This window comes from Etheostoma spectabile, chromosome 24, assembly GCF_008692095.1.
Source record: "Etheostoma spectabile isolate EspeVRDwgs_2016 chromosome 24, UIUC_Espe_1.0, whole genome shotgun sequence".
Lineage (NCBI taxonomy): Eukaryota > Metazoa > Chordata > Actinopteri > Perciformes > Percidae > Etheostoma > Etheostoma spectabile.
Window position 1 is genome coordinate 11,607,987 of NC_045756.1, and position 22,659 is coordinate 11,630,645.

General features: G+C 42.1%; 2 protein-coding genes across 10 annotated transcripts in view; both read right to left on the reverse strand.

Moving 5' to 3' along the window:
• LOC116674194 (microtubule-associated protein 2) overlaps positions 1 to 15,046 on the reverse strand; it is a 60,558-nt gene extending 45,512 nt beyond the window's left edge. For 4 of the 9 annotated variants that reach the window (XM_032506740.1, XM_032506736.1, XM_032506739.1 and 1 more), the window contains exon 1: positions 14,844 to 15,046. The gene's annotated coding sequence lies outside the window, so the exon portion shown is untranslated. The remainder of the gene's footprint in view (positions 1 to 14,843) is intronic. The other 5 variants (XM_032506742.1, XM_032506744.1, XM_032506737.1 and 2 more) reach the window with 2 other exon arrangements.
• A 1,191-nt stretch (positions 15,047 to 16,237) lies between these two features.
• On the reverse strand, positions 16,238 to 21,845 carry acadl (acyl-CoA dehydrogenase long chain). Its single transcript, XM_032506745.1, has 11 exons — positions 21,632 to 21,845; positions 19,687 to 19,863; positions 18,947 to 19,084; positions 18,675 to 18,839; positions 18,519 to 18,585; positions 18,253 to 18,417; positions 18,009 to 18,110; positions 17,409 to 17,522; positions 17,015 to 17,142; positions 16,827 to 16,913; positions 16,238 to 16,728 (listed from the first exon to the last, which is right to left on the reverse strand). Exons 1-11 carry the CDS (start codon positions 21,718 to 21,720, stop codon positions 16,635 to 16,637), a joined length of 1,326 nt encoding a protein of 441 aa, XP_032362636.1. The 5' UTR covers positions 21,721 to 21,845; the 3' UTR covers positions 16,238 to 16,634.
• Between the last annotated feature and the right edge of the window lie 814 nt (positions 21,846 to 22,659).

Consider the following 22,659-nt stretch of genomic DNA (forward strand, 5'->3'; position numbering starts at 1 on the left):
TGTAAACCCGTAAAGTTATTTAAATCACATTATGGAACGAGCAAATGTTTGGCCCAATTATCAAAATTAGAAATTGTCATAATTGCACAACTCTCTCTGTAATTCTCAATATGGCTATGTTTACATAGTGGTGCAGTCTCGGTGACTTTTGGGAGCAGAAGCTTGTGTGATGCTGAGAAAGGACAACAGCGGAGTTCAGCTTTGGAGACGAGAGGACATAAAAAAATGACAGTCCATGTTTCTGAAGCCTCAAAATCCACCTTGAAAAGGGTTGGGGGTGGGGTGCACGATCACCTAAGGCTTGCGTCACGTGGATTCACCAACCGCGGTGTTGTCATTACTTAGAATTTCTCATGGGGGCGACAGAAACTACGCACCATAGCTTTAATCATGGAGACAACCAGCAATGGATTATTTGGATTCTAAAGAAAACTTAAAACCCTGATGAGTCTCAGGCAAGTTCCGTACTTATAAGTAGCATCTTTTTTCTAGGATTTCCAAGAAAATATTTGACGTTAATTGCCGCAATCCGTCTACTGTAACTGCCCCCCCCCCCGCCTTTACTTGTCAAAAACGTCTGTTGAAGAACTTTGGCGTCAGGTTCTCATGCTCTAATTTAGAAGCTGTCTTGCTCTTATGTTTGGATTGTATGATGTATATGTACCTGCAGGGTGTCTGAATGCAACCAAGAAATAATTCATCAAGTGGAAGAGAGACACCAAAGGTCAAGCTCATGCCTACAGAGTGCACAGAAACAACAAGCAAAATTAAAGTGAGAATAAAACAATGGATCCAAAGTCCTAAAATAGTAAAATCTTATTTTTTGGCTTTCCCTTGGTGTTTGAATTGGGCTAGAGAGTCTTTCATAATATATTTTTTTTCAGTGCATCTTTGAAAGGGCAGGTGTCCAGCAAGGATAGGTAAACGGCTAATTTACAGCAGGGATGTACCCATTTCTAAGCCATTTCCTGTCGATAGGAGTTCTGAACCTCAGCGTCCAGGTGCCATCTGCTCTAAATTAGCACCTACACAGGGAGTCAGATGCTGGGGTTTAGATACATGAAGCTCCAGCAGGAGGACAGCTATAGATTACTAAAAAACAACCGTAACAGCAGGTGAATGAGGTGAGCTCTGTCATTAAGATGGGCTGGAGATTTTAAAAAGCAAAATACTAAATCACTTCCAGTTCTGGCTTCATGTGAGGAAGAGTAAGCAAAAAGAATAATTTTCTTTCAGGGCTCAAGACAGATGACACAGGAGCATTAGCAAGGCTTTTGGTTATTTAGGCTACATGATACTTCAGACCAGATGTTGGATTGTTTCTACAGAGAATGTGTGAGAAGCAGCCGATAAGCTCTGTCGAGCTGCTGTGGCGTTCAGGCTTGGATGAGAGAGGACACACACGTCAGAGAGACGGAGCGAAGAGCGGAAGTTTCTGGAAGTCATCAACGACGAGCAGGGAGGGTAGGGAGGGTGGGGGTGGGTCAGCTGCACAGGACTTTTACTGCAGCGGAGGAGGGTGTCACTCACAACTCGCGTGCACACACGGCCACACACTAAGGGATAGCCAATACATACAGAATGCAGTCACATACAGCAAATTAAGACACATTCAAAACGCGACTTGGCGAAACACACAACATGCAAAAAGACGTAAGCAAGGCCCACGTCCTGGGCTGGCGGCTCAATTTCCCAGCATGCAAACACACAGCCTGATGCTGCCAAGTAGAAACACCAATACACACAAACAAACACAGACAAAGACATTCTGAGTTGGAGTCAACAGCTGTCAAGTCTTACGGGGCAACTCTGTCATTCAAGCAAGGCATGGGAAACCGCCCTGTCAGTAAAGCATTCCCCCCCAAATTTTCTTTTTTAAATGAATGAGTCATGGTAGGAGGCTTGGGAACAGAGATCAGGGATCATGTTGATTTTTGGCTGTTCTGAATAGGGGGAAAACTGCACTACTCTCATGAGGTATTAATAACAATGTGTAATGTTTTGGCATCTTTTAATTGAAAACTAAATTCCAACTGCTCCTCAATGATTATAACAAATAGTTTTGCATGTTATAGCCAGATAACTGCATTGAAAACCTCTATTCTTTTCCATTCATTTCTGCACCATCCTGAAATAATCCTTTTTACGGGCTTTTATGTAAACATTTTTCTTCAAAAATTTTTTTTCCCACCTTTTGGGTCCAAAAATTTTCACCCTTACAAAATTTTTGTAAACCCTTATAGGAAATAATTGTGCTTTTCTGTGCCGGGGAGGGGTTGTGAAAAATCATTTTGAGCTATAGCTTGCACTTCAAATGGAATAAAAACTTGAAAACTTTGAGGGAAACCCCTCTATTTTTGCATTATAAAAAAAGGAACAAAACCAAATGCTGGGGGGCTTGAAAAAAAAAAAAAGGGGGGGGGGGCGTTTGGAGGGGATTGTAGCCCTCCCACAAGGCAAAATATCATGCTTTCTTTTTTTTTTTAAGCAAACCCGGAACTTGACATTTTTAAAAATTATTAACACCAGCCCTCAAATTTTTCCAAACCCAGGGTTTGGGATTTCTTTGAATGTTTCCACAAATGGGGGAAAAAAAACCCCCTTACCCCAAAAGGGAGGTTAATTCCACCCCTGTTTGATTTTAAGACCTGACAATTCCTTCAATTAAAACACTGCTTAGAATCATAGAAAAAAAACATCCAACTGTAAAAGGGGGTGCACCCATGCATTTGAAAAAATTTTAAAAATAAAAAAAAAACTAAGAAAAAAAACCCTCCAAAAGGGCCCCATTAAAATTTTTAAATTAAAATAAAAAAAATTCAAAAGCAGGCGGGAAAATTAAAAGCACAGGGTTTTCCGGAGCCCGGGCCATTTTACAGTTAGTGCCCAAGGTATTCGGCCAACAAAACTTTTCAACCCCAAATAAAACAGAGGGGCCTTTTTAAAACCCTTGCCCCCTTTCCCTCCCCAAACACAAGGGCAATCCCTCCCCTCTTCTCCCCCTGCGACGGGAAAGCTTTCCTTGGCCCACCGTTTTTCACCTCGAGGGGGGTTTTAAGGCAGGCTATTAGTGTACGATACAGCAAAAATTGGGGGTTAAATAGTGAGAGGCGACCCGGGTTCCCAATGGAGGGGGAGGCAAAAAATAGAAAGGCCCTTAATGCAGTGGGGGAGGGGGGAGGGGGGGGGGGGGGGGCCTCCGTTGCCAAGAAAAGAAGGAGTGAAGAGTTTTTTAAAAAACCCAGCCTTTCCCAGGTATAATTTGCTGCCCTGGGTTTTTTTGGGTGAAGCAATAAAGCCTTCATCCCCCATTAATTCACTTGGGGGGAAAAATCAAGAGTCTTCCCCCTTCATTAACTTATTTTTTACCCAGGGTTTTGAACCCAACCGGACCAGAGTGAGTCTCTGATTTATTTATCCCAAAGGGCCTTTTTTAAAGTCATTGTGCCTTTGGGTGCCCCCTTCCTTTAAATATTAAAAAAAAAGCTCAGGGCCCACAAGGGTTTTAAACAGATTTTGTTAAATTTTCCCCTTCCCGACCTGCATTAAACCCCGACTAAAACCTTCTTTTTGTGTTTTCCCTTTTTTCGAATAGAACTTTATTAAAAATGGGGGCCTACTTTTAAGGTTTTTAATCCAGTCTATTTTTTTATGCAAAGTTGCGACGCTGTGGGGGGCCCAAAAGGTTTCTGTGGGGCTTTCGAGGCTGCTGAAATTTTTTTTCCTTTAGCAACGAGGGATCCCCCTATGGTACAAAAAAAGGGTAAAAAAAGTGGGAAAAACCCCCAATGGCTCCGATGGGGGGGCTTTTTTTGGCCAAAGTTTTTGATTGGGGAAATAAAAGGGGGGCCCCAAAGCAGTTTTTTCATATTTTTTAAAAGGAACCTTTTTTTTTTTTTAACCTAAAAACCCGGGGAAACCCTTTTTAATTCGGACTTTAAATCCATGAAGACAACTGAAATCTAAAGCTGTGCAAGGCCAACATTTCACGGTCCTCACTCTCATTCTGTTCGCAACCCAGAACTTGACAATTAAAAAAAAAAAAAAAAACTACATTCAAAACATTCCTCTACAGATTCCACCAATGCCTTCATTCCTGAGGTCTGAGGACAACGTCGCAAACGGAGCCATGAGACAAAAACAATGAACGGAAATCATAATATACCCTTTATACTTACTTTATACTCTTTATTGAGCCCCTATGGGGAAATTACAATTTACACTTCTTCTTACACACTACACACAGGCCCGAAATACACACACATGCTCGGGTCCTATACGTGCACTAATGGAGAGATGTCAGGGTGAGTGGGCTGCGACTGCTGAACAGGTGTGGAGCTGTTTCTTTATCACATGCGAGAAAATAAGTGATCTGAGAGAATAAAAATTATGTTAGAGAGAAAAAAGTTATCACACTGTTAGCAAAAACGCATTTTATGAGAGAAAACTAATATTTGAGAGAAAAAGTGTTTATACCAATAGCAAAAAATAATACTATTTGAGGCTAAAAAAAGTTGAAATGTAAATTTGAAATTTTTCAAAATTATTTCGGAGAAAAAAAACTTTCTCAAATAAATATTTTTTGCTATCAGTGTGAAAAAAATGTCTCTCAAATTTTTTTTCTCTCGATGCAATTTTTTGCTCTCGTCTCAGGATTTTTCTCTCGATGTCAAAATAATGTCATGGGCGGGGCCACGTTCCTATTGGCCAGTCGGGTGAGCACCGTCTTGTCTCGGGAGTCGATCTGAATCATTACACCGTTGTCACCGCCATAGATGTTGATGTTTTTTGATAGAAATTTTTTTTCACACTGATAGCAAAAAAATATATATGTGAGAGTTTGAAAAAGTATTTTGAGAGATTTTTTTTAACTCGGAAATAATTTAATTTAAATTAAAAATTTCAAATTTATATTTAAACTTTTTATTTAGTCTCAAACCTTATTATTTTTTGCTATTAGTATTAAAATCTTTTCTCTCAAATCTTTTTTTTCTCTCATAAAAATGCTTTTTGGCTATAAGTGTGATACATTTTTCTACCAAACATTTTTTTTTGTCCTCTCAGATCATCTGTGTCTTGCTCAAGAGCACCTTGGCAGTGCCCAGGAGGTGAACTGGCATCTCTCCAGCTACCAGTCCACACACCATACTCTGGTCCAAACAGCGACCCTCCGGTTCCCAACCCAACTCCCTACGGACTGAACTACTGCCAAAGCATCGCTAAGTGGCTGCAAAAGGGCCGAACTAAACCATGCATAGCTGGAAAAGGTCAAACAAAGAATGAAGGGAAGATGAGAGGTGAGACGAAGAGTTCAAAGTCAGAAACCTTTTGCCTCAAATTGGACTGACGGCTGACTTCCTGTCATGAGTCATTTGTTGTTGCTGCCCGGTGGAAGTGATGACACAGCCGGAGTGACAGGAAAGACAAACTGAACCCGAGTGCAGGTAACTTCATCTGTCAGCATTGACGTCGACTGCAGTGCTACGGACTTGAGTGTCACTTTGGTATTACACACACACACACACACACACACACACACACACACACACACACACACACATATGCAAATACACACACCGCCAAGAGGCAGAAATTCACAAACAAAACAAAGCCACATGTAGACAGAATAATGCAGCGCAGGCCAAACCAGACAGAGCTTTGTGTTTTCATTACTCAGATGTGGATGCAGATTACAGCGTCTTGTCTCTGAAGCTCCGTCCCTTTGATGGTTTGGATCACAAGTCTGTTAACGGGAATGCCGCCCTGCGTAAAGGAAATAGCTGGGCTCGAGAACATACGAGCTACTGCAGATAAAATGCGTTCCGTGTCTCCTGGTTTGAAATGTGCTGAATTAGTGCTGAGAATATGGGAGATAAAGGCTGTTGGGAGTGGGACTTGGTTTTCCTGTTTGCTTCAGCTCTGTGTTGAGTTTTCATGTGATCTGCGATGGAAAACGCATCCAAGTGGTATTTGAACTTTGGGGACATTTGTCACAGTTATCATCAGGGCAGTAATTTGTTCATTACAGTTATTTACACTTTTTTCATTATTATCTGTGGTGATTGTTGGTGATCTGTCATATTACATTTTCTTGGAATCTACTGTAAACAGCCTTGATTTAAACTTCCCGTCAATGCATTTTCACATATATAATTAAAAAATGTTAGATCCCCAATTAGCATCTGAAGCTCTACAGCCATTTTATTTTGTGCAACTACATCTACTTCATCCACAAGAGGAGTTGTTTTACAGTAGTCTATAGGTATATACTAATATACTAAGAAATAACTGTATTCTAAAAACAGCCTCCAAGCATGAAGAGGGACTTCCAGCAGTGACTGCCAAAATATACTCTATTTGGTCATCCCAGAGCTGCAAATCCAAGATCCCACACACACCAGTAACCACTCCGAAAAACAAGCCTGAGAAGCGTTCCCACTCAGAAGAGTGGGAGCTGAACTCCAACAATTCTGAAGTTACTTCATTTGATTAGCCAGACTAGTGGCGATTTTGAACTTCCTACGACATTGCACCGGCAGTGATTACCTCATCTGCCTCTTAGACCACCCCATGAGAGGGGTCATGCAGAAAAGGGGGTCTATTAGTCTAAGGTCCATTGCCCCTGGATAAAAGGTTTAACTTCCTTAGATTCTTTCTTAGCCTTCTCTATGGATGACCCCTGTTTGGAGAAAGGGGCGAGGGGAAGAAAGGGGCTAAGGTGGAGGTGGGGGGGGCTTAGGGGGGTGCAGTGTGCCTTGATTAGGCGGTAAAGGTGGCAATCAGCCTGGCAAGCCCCCGGGGCACAAGGCGCTCAGGGATTTTCCTCCCTACCCCGTAGCGACCGTGGACAGGGGGGCATCACGTGGATCCCACCCCCTGAAGTAGAAAGCAGATGGCAGGGGATTAGAATCTGAATGTGGACATGCAGATCCACGGGGGTCTCCCTCTCCTCCTGCTTCCCCACAGGGTATAGGTGAGGTGTGGGAAAAGAAGGCTCGGGACAAAATCAATAATTGGCAACCCACCATGCAAAACAACAAAAGAACCGCCAGGGGCTTTAAACTGTTGTGATTTCGCAGGAGAAATTAATTACAGACTCGGAATATGCTACCAAGTTATTTTTGCTACAATCTTTTAATACGGATTGGCGTGCAAAATATAAATGTAATAAAACACAGGAACATGCCCACGTAAAAAGTAGTAGGAGACAGCAAACCGGGCTCATGCTCCTGTAGACATGACCTCAGCAGAGATAACATCACACCACATGCAGCTTTGAAGTTCTGGGCATGTCTGCAATGTTTGGACTCTCATTGCTACATGTACAGTCAAAAAAAAAAAAAAAGATGCTGGTATCAACAATGAGCGGCAGCCCAGACTTCTGTATTTAAAGAATGTGAGGCAGCGTAGATGCAGAGCTAAAACACAGAGGACCGGTTTGTTGTTCCCAAGAGACAAGGCAACTGAATAGATTTTACAGTATAATTTATAAAACCTAAACAAAGAACACTGAATATAAGAAAACCGGGGCCACAGACTATGCATTAGGGGGTGTAAAAGCTTTATAATTATATGCAGAAGTTTCCTAGTTTTTCATTATAAAAGAAGTATTTTACCTCAACAACTTTAAACACACGCTATAGTGGCGTTATTAGCTCATTATTCTGAAATGTAATTCCAAATTTTGACTCTGAGCCAATCTATTTTTTCTCCAACTGTATGATTATTCCTTAAGATTTACACTTTTTCTGCTGTGTGAAATGCAAAATCAAAGTAAAATTGTTAATCATAGCTTGCCAAATTTGTACACATCTGTAGATGGATGAAACTCTGGGCCTGCAAGCTCAAATTCTTCAGTTCATCCCCAGTTTATCACCAGCTTTTGTCAGCATTAAATAGAAAGACTTTCCTTTCCCAGAGGTCATTCACAAACATCTGTTGATGCTCCAAAATGAAGCCAACGGCTCCTTTTTCAACCAGGATTTATGTTCTTTAAATTTAATGAGGTGGCCTAAGGCGGAGAAGTCTCCCCCACCCCACCTCCACTAGTGGACAGCTCCGCGGGGACACATGCCCTGTTGTACATGTACATCAACTCTGGTTCTTACTCAACATGATTAATCCCTGGAATTTTGCAAGAGGAGGAATGCTTTTAAAATAGAATCAGACAAACAAGGAGAGATTCCACATCTTCAGTCCCGTCTCGAAGCCTCTGCGGTCGGGTCAAAGGCTGCGTCCCAATGAGGTGAAAGGGAAGGTGAAGAAAAGGGAATGAAAGGAAAGTGCGGAAAAGAAAAGAAAAGAAGCGCAAGGGAAGGGAACACAATGGGGAACATGAGGAAAGAACAGAAAAAGATGTGTTTTCTAGCCTCCTGCCTGCATCCTCTTACTACACAGTGAAGTAGAGCAACACAGAGGGTCTCTACACACTGGTACTCAAAAGGGTCATTCCTTTGAGTGACTGGTTTCCATGGCAGGGGTTGCCGTGGTGAGGGGGGCCCTTGATGGTCCCAATGGGGCAGGAGGCACAGTCAACACTTGAAAACAACACAGACGGTACAGATAGGAGATACTTGTGAATGAGAACTACTCGACAGTGCATTATAAGGAGGGAGAGAAGCATTTCCATATCTTTATCATTATTACTTTTGTATTATTGTTGGTAAGCAATTCATTGATTATTAAAAATGCTAATTGATTTGGTGTCATTAGACAACTCTGCAAAGCCAAAAAAGGGTACCCTGAGTTTATTATTGGATTTGCCCTTAATTATGTCATACATCTTTCTTCATCTTCCTCCGTCTCTTAGATGTTAGATATCTTAGAGCGGATGTTAGGTTTGCTGGTAAGTCCCTGTTCAGATGTACTCTGTGGCGGTCACAGTAAAAACCCTTCTTGGAAGCGGGCCAGGGAGTCCATCCGCACTCAGCTGCTGTGTTCCTGCGGTCCAGTTAAAAACAGGCATCCAGGAACGTGATGTTCCATCAATGTGCATCTGTTTCTGCGTTTCACACTGGCTTTACAGAGATGCTGTGTGTGAAGGGGGGTGGGGGGGTGTTTCCATTCATCCAAAATACGACCCTGACAAGCAGATGCACACAGGAAGCGAGATGGACACTAACACAGCGTAATATATGGTCTGGTTTCATTTAGGACGCTCCAGGCCCTGAATCATTGGGAGACTTAATATTTCCACGCCATTACATTCCTTAAAGGATCATCTGAAAAACACACTCGCATTGATATGCAATTGAGAAAAACAAAAATGTCTAAAAAAAGCATGAAGAAAGCTAATGTATGTAAGGCTCTGTATGTTCTAACAGTGCAGGGACTTGAACAATGATGCTCATTGATCCCTCCAGTGCACTTCACCCGATAGTGAAGTCTACAATGGCTGCCAGTCCACTGTTTGCAAAAGGATGGGGAGAACGCAATCTAGCTGTTTAGCTTGAACATCTGGAAATCATAAATGCTCCGCGCTTCATAGCTTATAGCTGTTATGCTAGGCTAACTAGGCGAGGTCCCTGGCCCATTCAGGAGGACGCTAAGGCTCGTTAGTGGTTTCTCGGGTCAGGGTCTGAAAAACCAGACCAGCCTCCAACATGTAACTGCTGCATGTTCTGCTGCCTTTATACATGTTTTAGGCTACTATTAAGTCTTCAAGTAGTTCTGTTTTTGAATGACAAATCAGAAAAAGATTTTTCCTTTTTTAAGAATTCATGCTTCCACCTGTAGTTCAAAAAACACATTTTCTCTTAAGTATCCTGACCACAAAAAAACACGTTGTTTGTTGTCTGTCAATAAAAAGGGATTTAATGGGAAGTTACTTTACACTTTTCACTGCAAGGTCAATCAAATCCAGCCAAGCTTTAGTGCTTTGCAACTATTAAAACAGATGCAGGACGCAGCTGGCTACATTTAAAAACATACACAGTCATAATATTATCCAGAATGTGTCAACAGCCCAGTTGCCTGCATACTCGTGGGGCAATTAGGGATGTGAAACCGCCAACATTAAGCCGGGTTATGACTCTATGACAGAGACACGTACACTTCCTGTAATAGCTCTGTGTGAACATCCAGCAAATTCTTTTCTTGGAATGTGCTTTTGGGCACTTGTCCACACAAACCGATCTAAATAAAGAAAGCTGTCTGGGGGAGGGAAATAAGTTCGAGGAACATAGATCAACATCGTGTGGATTTGACTGTACTCAAGCCAAGTCAACCTTGTACACACTGTGGTAAGCAGTGTTGTATTCTTTGTCTCTCAGGAATAAACTTCTTCCCCCCACTCACTCCTGGACTGGTCTTCTACAGCCTCTCATGTACAAACCCGCCATTATCGACTGACCTCATGGATCAGCTAGCGTTGTTACGACACAACATCGGAAGCGGACCAATCAGAGAATATTATAGATGCCAATATCTGTGTGTAAGGATGCCCTGAATGAGTGTCCTCTCTGTCGAAGGGCATCATTCCGTAAGGAATGAAATGTGACAATGGCTGTCAGGGCTCGTTTGGGAGACTGGGTGCTAGTCAGCCGTGGATGGAGATGTTTACAAGGGCAACCAGGAGGCATGAATGGTTTTAGAGACTGTCCTGTACTGAGGAGGGCACAGGATGGATCTTAGCACCAGATTAAAGCCTTTTAAAAATGCAATAAACTCGACACCTGTGTCCTCGACAATGAACTTCAAGAATCCTATTTTAAGACGCACAGGGCTGCATTTTAACAGCTGTTTCAACATCACGTGGAGTTCGGATTGTGGGTGCTGTTTAAATGCAATACAATACAAATAACCATAGCGCTTAGCAGCAGATTTCTGACACCTTAGGTGCTACCTAACAGCTTTCTCTGCCGGCGAGTAAATGTCCATCTGTCCTCTTTTGTTCCAGCATGTTGGTTTGCCCCAACGTCCCTTTTTCAAAGAGCCCTTGAGCAATACACTGACACCTGGCCTGTTCAGTATTTGAAAGGAACCTTGGAAAAGTGCATAATTGATTCAACCTTGGAAAATGTAAGCGATTGGTGTACATAGGTTTGGCAGCAATACACCTCAAACCGTCAATTATGTAGGTCCCATTCTTTGATTTACTCCCCATTGACTATTTTATTCTTCTACAGTATTTCCAACAAAGAGCACTTAAGTGTGCCAAGCTGTGTGTGTGTGTCTGCTCCACATGCAGGTCAGTGGGCCGTTTGGGTCCTCTGACGTATGTCAAATTGATTAGGTTCCTCTCACAGTCAAGACTTAATCATGTACCACAGCACAGTTCTGCCAGATCCCATTAGACACTCATAGTGCAAAAGGCCTCAGACGGTAAGCACAGCAGGGAACAAGGAGGCATCACGTCCTCAAACACCTGTGACTATGGCGCTAAACCAAAGGTTAACATTGTGTTCACCTTTGTCACTGGTGCTAAACCAGAGTGCACCCAAACACACACTAAACATATCACCACTTATACACCCCCAAATCCCATCATGGCTATCATTAAACCGAACGCTCGTCTTCGCAAACAGGAAAAACTGACTCAGAACATCGATCCACAAACAGATCCAGAAACTGATCTTTACCAAACGTTGTTCCAATACAGTTCCATCCCAGGAGGAAGAAAGCACCAGCCAACACGGCGTGTCTTCATTTCAGTGGAGCGCGGAGTGGTTCTGTGGTTTCAGGATTTTGACGGCGCACCTAACCAAAATTGACGTTGGGAAATGTACTTAACGTTTCCGTGTGGTGCAGGGAGGTGGATTGGGTTTCTTAGTGGTTGGAAAAGAAAAAAAGTGGCTAAATGTATGGCTCTCTCACACACACACACACACACACACACACACACACACACACACACACACACACACACACACACACACACACACACACACTATAACTCACATGTACACAGAAGGAGTACACCAGATTTAAATTGAAGATTTAAATACATTGTATTTTCATAGCTTATGCAAGTAAACACACCAACCCAACCTGTTGCTATGAGATTAAGGTCATTTCAATTACTTCATCAGTGATTAGACACAGCCCAACCTGGCCTGAAAGAGGTTGGTCCTAAGAGGAGAAGTAGGTGAAACCTGATGCACACGTATCTACGTATTCATGTTTCCAGTTTAGGCCTTGGCAGACCACAATGATATATGATTGATACTGTACATTGGGTCATTTATGTACATCTTTCTGCCCCTTTTATGCATTGTATAATTGACACCCACCGACCACCAAGTTTAGTCTTAAATCAATAATCAATAAAAGTCAACATCACACTGTAAAGGGATTCCTAACTCTTACAGAAAAGGCACTGGGCAAAGGTATGAAGACACATTTTAAAGGATTTTTTCACTGGCACATAAGACAAAAGTTAATGCACTCTTCAATCATGCCAGTAAAACAAATTCCTTGTACTTTGTTATGACATTAATTTGAAGCAAACAGGGTGTATCACACGTTCCTTCAACAGCATCTCAAGTTACTAAACCTCAAACCAAGAAGAAAGCTGACTGAATGCAGGAATGAGATGCAAACGTACCTGTTCTCAGGAGAAATCTACTAACACTGCAACACCTAAATCTCATTTGGTTTGAGTCTAAACTGAACCTATTGAAAACCAAGGGAGATTGAAGGTTTTCATTATATTTCTTATGGGACTTATGAGACAGCAAGCAGGAATGTGCCAATACAAAAACTGGAGTGCAGATTCATGGGAGCGTTGATTCCTTTTCATAAAAGGAATGGGTTTTTTTTTCCAGACATTGGTAATCTATGGCTCCTGCTTCTCCTCACCATGTAGAGGCTGAGAATGAGGCATGTATGAACACAGACTTATACTTGAAATGGAAGTCTGGACATTTGTAATCATTATCTATGGCTTTATATATATATGTAAATAAGACATTACAACGCATCGGGGCAGAGTTCCATCATAGCCTGCAGACATAGAAAACAAGGTTTGGTTATTAAGAGGCTCACTGCTGTCATAACATGGGCTAATTACTGCAATCAATTTAACTTAAAGGTCCCATGGCATGACAAATTTCACTTTATGAGTTTTTTTTTAAACATTAATATGCGTTCCCCCAGCCTGCCTATGGTCCCCCAGTGGCTAGAAATGGTGATAGGTGTAAACCAAGCCCTGGGTATCCTGCTCTGCCTTTGAGAAAATGAAAGCTCAGATGGGCTGATCTGGAATCTTTCCACTTATGAGGTCATAAGGGGCAAGGTTACCTCCGCTCAGAAATGGCACATACTAGGGAAAGTTCATTGTTGGACTGGCTCTAGTGGCTGTAATTCTGCACCAAGGCTGAATTTTGGGAAAGACACTTCAGATACAGTATTAGGGGACCACTAAGGTCTATATAAAAGAGACTTCAGATACAGTATTAGGGGACCACTAAGGGTTTATAAAAGAGTCTTCAGACACAGTATTAGGGGACCACTAAGGTCTATATAAAAGAGTCTTCAGATCAGTATTAGGGACCACTAAGGTCTATATAAAAGAGTACTTCAGATCCAGTATTAGGGGACCACTAAGGTCTATATAAAGAGCTTCAGACACAGTATTAGGGGACCACTAAGGTTATATAAAAGTCTTCAGACACAGTATTAGGGACCACTAAGGTCTATATAAAAGAGTCTTCAGATCAGTATTAGGGGACCACTAAGGTCTATATAAAGAGTCTTCAGATACCAGTATTAGGGGACCACTAAGGTCTATATAAAAGTCTTCAGATACAGTATTAGGGACCACTAAGGTCTATATAAAAGAGTCTTCAGATCCAGTATTAGGGACCACTAAGGTCTATATAAAGAGTCTTCAGATCAGTATTAGGGACCACTAAGGTCTATATAAAGAGTCTTCAGATACAGTATTAGGGACCACTAAGGTCTATATAAAAGAGCTTCAGATACAGTATTAGGGGACCACTAAGGTCTATATAAAAGAGTCTTCAGATACAGTATTAGGGGACCACTAAGGTCTATAAAAAGAGACTTCAGATACAGTATTAGGGACCACTAAGGTCTATATAAAAGAGACTTCAGATACAGTATTAGGGGACCACTAAGGTCTATATAAAAGCATCCAAAGAGCACCATGTCATGGGGCCTTTAAGTAAACAACATGGATGTTTTAAGCTGGTAATGACTGCAGGGCAACTGGCTGTGGCAACTACAAGCTGGACTACTCCCATCTCCACAAGGCATGACCATGGGCAAGACATGAGCCAATATATGCATGTACAGAGACGACTACGGCCAAAATAATCTACACCTCCACATGTTAAACTCCCCGCCTTTCTTCACAGGTTGGTCTTTCTCTCCCCCCCCCCCCCCCCCCCCCCCCCCCGTAAGCTACTGCAGTGAATAGCTGAGGGGCAGCGCCGGTTTCAGCACCATACAGGCGTGGACCAGAACAAAAGGCGCAGGCTGCTGCAGCGGAGAGGCGCACCAGGACGCAGCAAGACAGCAATAAACACCGCAAATAAAAGATAACACATTTCTCCACGTGAAAAAAAACACCGGCATTTTACTCCAAAATCTTCACTAAAAAGCCACTCAAGTCATGTCGAGATTCTATAGCATCTTTTCATATCTCTAAATTCATACATAACTGTACATAACACCATGACGCGCTTACACACACACAACAGCTGTGTGTGTGGACAGCAATTCCAACATGAATAATATAGGCTACACTTGACTTTTTCAAAGTAACTTTTACAGCTGCCGGTGTTGCATTAAAATAGCTGAAAATCTACACTAATGCTGGTTTGTGCAATTATAGAGCCTCATTTGTCAGTAAAAGATAAACAAAGAGCTCCAGCTCTTACCTGGAGGTTCAGGCTGATGAGCGGCGCTAATACCCTTGTGTGCGAACAGAGCTGTAGTGACAATGAGAGCGGCACTGGGCCCTCTGATCCCTCCCATCGCAAATTCAGCTACCGTAAATGCAGCAGCGTAGGCGCAACAGAATCATGTGGCTGCAATATGCATGACAGGGCAATCCCATTTTGTGATTAAATGAAATGTGTGCAACATGTTTGGAGTGCAAATATGCAACAAATGCATGCAAAGAGTTAGTCACAGATAAACTCTGGCATGAAGCCAGGCAGAACAGCCAGCAGGTGCCAAGACAGTCGAATGTCGAGTCATTTTAAAGAGCTTCTGCATCTCCATAATGGGCTGCTTTGCTGAAAGGGGGAAGCAGTGTGTCCGCAGTGGAAATGAGTGCAGAGCTGAAGCACCAGGGTGTGGCTGTTGCTGAGGAAACATTGAGAAGGGGGGGGGAGGAGAAGAGGGAAGGGGATAACATGGATGTGATGCCAAGGAGAGAGTGGGAAGGAGGGGCAAGGACAGGAAGGAGGGGGAAGACAGACGAAGAGAACTATAAGGAGAAGATGAGAGAGAGAGAGAGAGAGAGAGAGGAAAGGAGGGGTGTAGGAAGCATCAGTGAGCAGTAGCTGCAGTGATGTTCCCCCCTCCCCCCCCCCCCAAGGTGAGGTGTGGTAGGGATTGCTGTCTCCCACCTAAACTGGTACTGATGTGGGGCTTTCGGCCATCAGAGTCAGACTGGCATGCTGTACATCTACAGGCACACCACCAAAAATGCAAAGACATGAGGATGCAACAGAATATGTCATTGTCAATATTATTTGTATAGCACCTTTAATTACACAAAAACCCAACGTGCATAAAGTGTTTACTCTATGAACCTAAGGAAACGATCCAGCCACATTCAACAGTCTGCTTTTCCCTGGAGTTTGTGCTGCAATGGAATCAAATGGACACCCAGTCATTTGTTATTTCTCTGCCAGCTTTGTTCCATGTATTCACTGCCACCTATTGGTGTGAATACAACATTATACAGGGGATGGGTTCTTTTTTATTATTTATATTTCATGTCTAACCCTTCGCATCACATCTCAGCTCAATTCACTCCCTTGCACACTCCTTTAAAGTGATGTAAAATAACTAACTTGTAATATCTCTCTGAGTTTTTTCAACGTTAGCTGACACAATGGAAGAATGTGCAACATTAAAATTCAATATTCTTTTGACACTGAATAACACTTGCCAGTTAAACATTGTGTACACTTTATTTATTTCACCAACGGGACAGCCACAGTCGGACATTTATAGTCACGTTTCTGATAAATAAATCTATGCTAAAATTATTTATTGGACACAAAAACGACATACACTTTCATTTACGAAAAACATTTTTTAGCTGTAATCTATTATTTTTCAATGCAATAAAGACACTTCAGTGAGTGGTAAATGGACAGAAACACATATAAAATTTGTCATTTTTTCTACAGTTGATATACAACATATTTCATTTAATGAAACCTTTAATTTGTTAATCCATAAGTGCACTTTCAAATTTTTTTGTCAACCTGTAAATCAGCTAAGTGAACTCTTCATTTGTAAAACATAATTAAGAACATAATTTCTTCTCTCAAACGTTACCTAGTCTCGCTTTAATCTTTTGATTGATGTGACAAATTCAAGCATGCGTTCTGTAATACCTTCCCTGACTTCTCTCGACTGTTTCTCTAATTTAACCCAGTTTCAGACACATTTTCCTCAGTGCTCCTCCATCATAACAGCATCCATATTTCTCAATTCTGGCTGACAATGGTGCGAGCAATGAGCTCTTTCATGATCTCATTGGTGCCTCCGTAGATGGGCTGAACACGGGAGTCTACAAACGCCCTGGAAAAGACAAGAGAGACCAGTTCGGCAACTTGCGGATGACTGGAATACAAACAATGTGCCATTCCTCCCAGGGGTTATCCTGTTAAAACACTTACTTGGCGATGGGGTATTCCATCATGTAGCCCCAGCCTCCATGGAGCTGCAGGCACTGAGTGGCCACCTTGTTCTGGAGGTCGGAAGCCCTAGAGAGAACACAAGGGACATCAGCAAAAAGGTAGCAAAATGGCCTTTTTTTTTTTTTTTGGAAGATTACAAGTTGGTTAATAAAAAAGCCCATTCTCACCAGTACTTGGCCATGGAAGCGGTGGAGGCGTCCAGGCGTTTCTCAGCGAGGAGCTGAAGGCAGTTATCTACGAAGGTGCGGCCCACACAGATCTCCGTCTTCAGCTCTGCCAGCTTGTGTTGCACAGTCTGTGGAGATGCAATGATATATATTCATTCTCTTCAAGACTGTCTGATTCTAAGGCCAGCATATAAAAACCTAAAAATGAATCAGTTATGCGTTTTTTGTGTGTGTGTGTGAAAAAGATATCAAAATACGTAGCTGAATAAGACAGAGAAGTGGTCCAAAAACCTGAAATTGTGAAAACCTGGGCTGCCAGTCACAGTTAAAACGGTGCATTACAAACGGGGAAAGTACACAAGACTCCTTCTAAAGAACACCTTGTTATACAGACCTGCAGATGAGCGATGGTCTTGCCGAAAGCCTTCCTCTGCATCACATAGTTCCTGGTTTCCTCAAACATGAACTCGCAGCTCGCTATGGCCATGCCGGCAATCACGAGACGCTCCTTCGCCGCAAAATGATAAGGTGAAGAATCGTTAAATTACGCAAAGCCAAACAATCGATTAGTAACCCATATGACAGAGTACCTTGGGTGTAATATCTAAGTAACTAAACAAACAGAACCAAGTTACTCAATACTTTGATTGACAGTATATAAATTTATATTTGTGCTTTTGACCCAGATCATTATTTTTGTCTTGCTTCCATTTTAAGGATAATCACACACTTACGTAGGTTTTGGAACTACAGTTCCCATATTTAGGGTCTCTGACTAAGATATGCTGTGTACCCTTTTTTTCCATGCTTTCTAAGGTGTTTAATCCAATGTTTGGATATCAGAGATGATGACATTATTGGAAAGTGGAAGTCCCACTGAATTTTAAACTCAACCCCCTCAATTCTCCCAGTTTGAAAACCTTGTAATAAAATAGGTATGAGAATGCTAAACAGTTTGTAAGTAAGCTGAACCTTGTCCCTATGTTCCTTTCACCTGAGGCAGTTCGTTCATCAGGTAGTAGAACCCCTTGTTGGGTTGCCCCAAGAGGGCGTCAGCTGGGAGACGCACATCCTCAAAAAACAGTTCAGCTGTATCCTTTGAAAGAAGAAAGAAAAAAACATTTGCAATAAGCATCACCGATCAACGTCAATCCCGTGCATGACACACGATTGACTCTAGCGGGATGGTGGAAGACTGATGGAGACGCCATCTTCCCCGAGCCACCGAGCTCCAGTACCTGGGCCTTCATACCGATCTTGTCCAACTTGCGTCCTTTCTGGAAGCCCTTCATGCCATTCTCCACCAAGAACAGACTGATGCCGTGCGCCGCCGACTTCGCCTCGCGGTTCGTCACGGCCACTACCACCACCAGGTCGGACATCCAACCGTTTGTGATGAACACCTGGAGAAGTGAGACGGGCGGGAAGAAAAAGTTCAAGGTGAAGTTGAGACGCAATGAAATGACTTGAGTGAATGAGTTTTGTTGCTCTTAGGACGCATTACCTTGTTGCCGTTGAGGATCCAGTCGCTGCCATCCTTCTTAGCGTACGTCTTCACACCTTGAAGATCACTGAACAAAAAAAAGAGATGCCGGGTCACCAAAGCTCCACCACATTAGTGCCATGCGTGCTGATGTTCCATCTGCGCTGGAGTCCGGACCTGCCTGCTCCTGGCTCTGTCATGGCAATAGCGCTGATGCATTTCCCAGCAGTCATCTCGGGGATGAAGCGTTCAATCTGACCCTTGCTACCATAGTTAGAGATGTAGGGCATGACGATGTCCGAGTGCAGGCTGAAACCCGGGCCTGTGCAGTTGGAATACATTCTGACCAAAGACCAAAACAAAACCTCATTATAAAAAGTTTTTAAAAAAGTTAGTGTTTGATCTCAGATGTGAGTAGTATGTGAGTTTTTTTTTTTAAGAAAACTCACTGCTCCTCCCATGTGACAGCCACAGAAAAGATGTCCGCTCCGATGCCACCGTGCTCCTCTGGTATCATTACTCCCAGCATGCCTTGCTCACCAGCCTTCTCCCACACCTCCCGGCTCACCTGACCTGCCTTCTCCCACCTAGAACAAGGAAAAGGAGTTGTAGTGAGGTTGGGAAAAGACAATGAGGGTTAAGCAGTTAATAGGGTGGGGGGGAATAATCAGAAATTGTATGTATCGGGGGGTTTTGCAACGATTTTTAAAATAGATTCTTTACCGTAGAATGTTTTTTTTAACCAATGATTCACCTAAATATGTATGTATGTACTTCTTTACAAATAAGATAAATGTCAGACGGATTGAAATGGGATGTGCATTCTTCTTAGAAATGGCTCATGATTTATTGTCTCTAGAATGAATGAGAATCCCAATACAAATCAAATCAGCACCCGTGTATTGTTAAATAATCGAATCAGGACCAAAGCACATTGTTCCAGCCCTAGCAATCGATTCATTTGTGTGTCTCTCTGTGGTCGTTTTAGGTGTCTTTGATTTTGTTTTGTGTTTCATTGTAGTCGTCTGATTGATTTTGCAACAATAAAAGGTTGACAGTGCCTTCAAACAGAGGCTGAGCCCTGGGAGCCCTGGGAGCCCTGGGAGCCCTGGGAGCCCTGGGAGCCCTGGGAGCCCTGGGAGCCCTGGGAGCCCTGGGAGCCCTGGGCCTGTGCCACGCTTCCACTTACTCCTTGTGGTGTGGAATCACTTCCTCTTGATAGAAGCGGCGGACGCTTTGCCTGAAGATATCATGGTCCTCGTTGAAGATCCGGCGGGTCCCGATGTCCATTAGGGTCTTGGCGCTGGAGGTCTCTGGACGGGTGGAGGGGACTTCCTGCCCGAGCTCCTGGGCCTGATTGTGCAGCCTGGGAGGAATTACAGACTTCAACCAATCAAAGCCTACTCTTCTTAAAAGTCAGTCAGTCAGTAGCTGATCTGGCAACCCATGACAAGTGCATTCACTTTGGTAAAGCAGCAGGGGATTATGGGAAGTGTAATATTAAGTTTAAGATGCTACCATTATCTTGGCAGTAGGGCTGAACTAATGGTATATTCTTATTATCCATGACTTTCTCCGTTAACCATGAGAAAAAAATTAAATAAACTAATCAGAACTTTCCAAAGCCCAAAGTAATGTCATCAAACGTCTTGTTCTGTCCAATAAAACAGGTTATTATTAAACAAATATAAGAAAAACAGCAAATCCTCACAGCTGGAAGTTGAAAAATGACTAAAAGATGAATGGATTATTAAAACAGTTGAATGAGGTTTTTTTCTCTTCTGTTGAACCACTAACGTTAATTGTTAGTTAACTGTTTCAGCTCTACGTGAGAGTCCTGACAGTCGTTTATTTGTATGTATTTATACAAGAATAATGTAAAAAAAAAAAGAAAAAAAAAAAGTACAACTGCAAGCAGCTATGACCTGGGTCCAAGCTTCATCCCGCCATATCCCAGAGCCCTAAAGGATTTTCGACAACCTCTGGTCTGTTATGCTTTCATTTTCTATAAAAGCTGGTAAAACATCAACTCTATTGTCCATAGTCAATCTATGAACATCATTTCTATTCAGGAAAAACTGGGCTATTACAATATGTGTGCTGCACTGAGGTCACTTGAATGTTAAAAAGGTCGTAGGACCATAAAGACAAATACATAAATAAATAAATAAATAAAAAGCAACATGAATCTCCCAGATGTATCCATATCACACACAGCAATGCCGCACGAGCATTTGTGTTAACAAAACAGTTCTTTATATTTGGAGTCGACCAGCGCAAAAATAAACATATTGAACATTATAACTCATATAAAAGGACAAATTAGTTACATTTCTTACATACAGTGTATCAATCTTGCATGTAACAGTAGCCTATGGATTAATAGCACAGTGACCCCGAACACACTGGGCTTATAACACGTTGTTTACGCGTTGTTCACGTGTGAGAGTTCATGTATATTTGAACTGCATGGTTGCCTTAACAACGCGTAGTTACGTGTTGTTTACGTGTGAGAATTCACGTATATTTGAATTGTTTGGCTAAAACAACGCTGTTCACGTTTGAGACTTCACGTATATTTGAACTGTTTGGCTTTCAATAATGGTACACCGCCACCATATACGGTTTAGGCTGCGGCGGGAGTTTTACGCGAAGAAGAAGAAGAATATGGAGGAAAATAATCTATAGACAAACACCCCTGCTGTGTGACCCGCGTAGTTCCCAGCCCCTCGGGCTTGGACCCCTAAAAAGCGACCATTAAAATGTTGACATTGAATATTACAACCTTTGCTAGGGCTTTTACTTGTCATTTTTACAGTCTGCATTTCCCCTTATTGGTTAGCTACCATTTTCAAAATAAAGCTCCATCGATTTAACAGGCTACTTATGAAGGAAAGTGTGTCAAAGGTTGTTGCGACCTCTGCTACAGACACGACTCGATTACAACCGAAAAAAGATACTATTTCCCAATATAATGGACTATATATACTTCATATAACTAATTCATAAGTCTTACTGTGTAGGAATTTCGTACATGCTATATAACGTTAGATATTTTTCGATGTTGGGCATTTTTGAAACACATTTCAACCTCAAAAGTGATATTATTATTATTGTATGTACATAATTGTTACCTTGCAGCAGCCACAGAGGCCACCTGTCCTCGCCCAGAGACATTTTTCAGCCCAGAAAGACAAGCTTTGCTAACTTTTTTAACGAACATCCTCGACAAAAGCAAGCAAATTCTCAAGTACAAAACGCACAAGCTTGGACTGTAGGGTACAAAGATCGTCTGTGTGAGAATCACAAACGAGGATGGATCACTGTACTCGGTCACTGGCTCCTCCTCTCAGCTAATAAAGTACGTTTTACCTTTACCATATGCTGACGTGTGGCAGTTAAATACGGTTTTAGTTCAGTGTATCAATACTATCGTGCATTTGTGTACTATTTTGTTCAAACAAACTTAAAATGTGACTTGGGAGGAGAAGGTTTAGCAGGTTTGTTCAAGACAACAGCCGATGTGTAGTACATCTCGCCGCTTCCTTCTCTCGGATAGATTTCTTCTTCTACTACACCCTGAACCACTGAACTCCTACCCCCTATTGGTAGGACACAGTTGTTGCAGACATGCTTGTAGGATCAGCCTACAATGCTTGTTTTTAGGTGCTGCTAAAATACATGTACAATTATTACACATAATCACATTTAAAATCTATACTCAATAATTGAAAAGAACATCTGATAGCATACAGCGACATCATAAAAAAATAAGAGAAATGGTCTGGCTAATAAGATATAATCAATTAAAAAAAAAGCTAAATATTGTTCGGTAAAGAAATAACTTAGTATTTTATCCAACCAAAATAAGAGGATTTAATCTTTAGACGGACCCTCTAATTTTGGCACATGCAGAGATCTAATATGTGACATCATTGAAAATGTTATAGAATACAAATAGAATTTGTCAAAAAAAGAAGAAGCTTTTGTTTGTGGTGGCAGAAAAGGGTTTAAACACAAAACCTAAGCTTTTTTTTTTTTTTTAAAGTTACATGACGTGTACGAACGCCACAAGGGGGCAGGCTCTCTCACGTGTACAACTCTGCACCTGTCAACAGGGTAGGGTCAACAGTCACACAGGAAGACTAACAGTTACATAGTG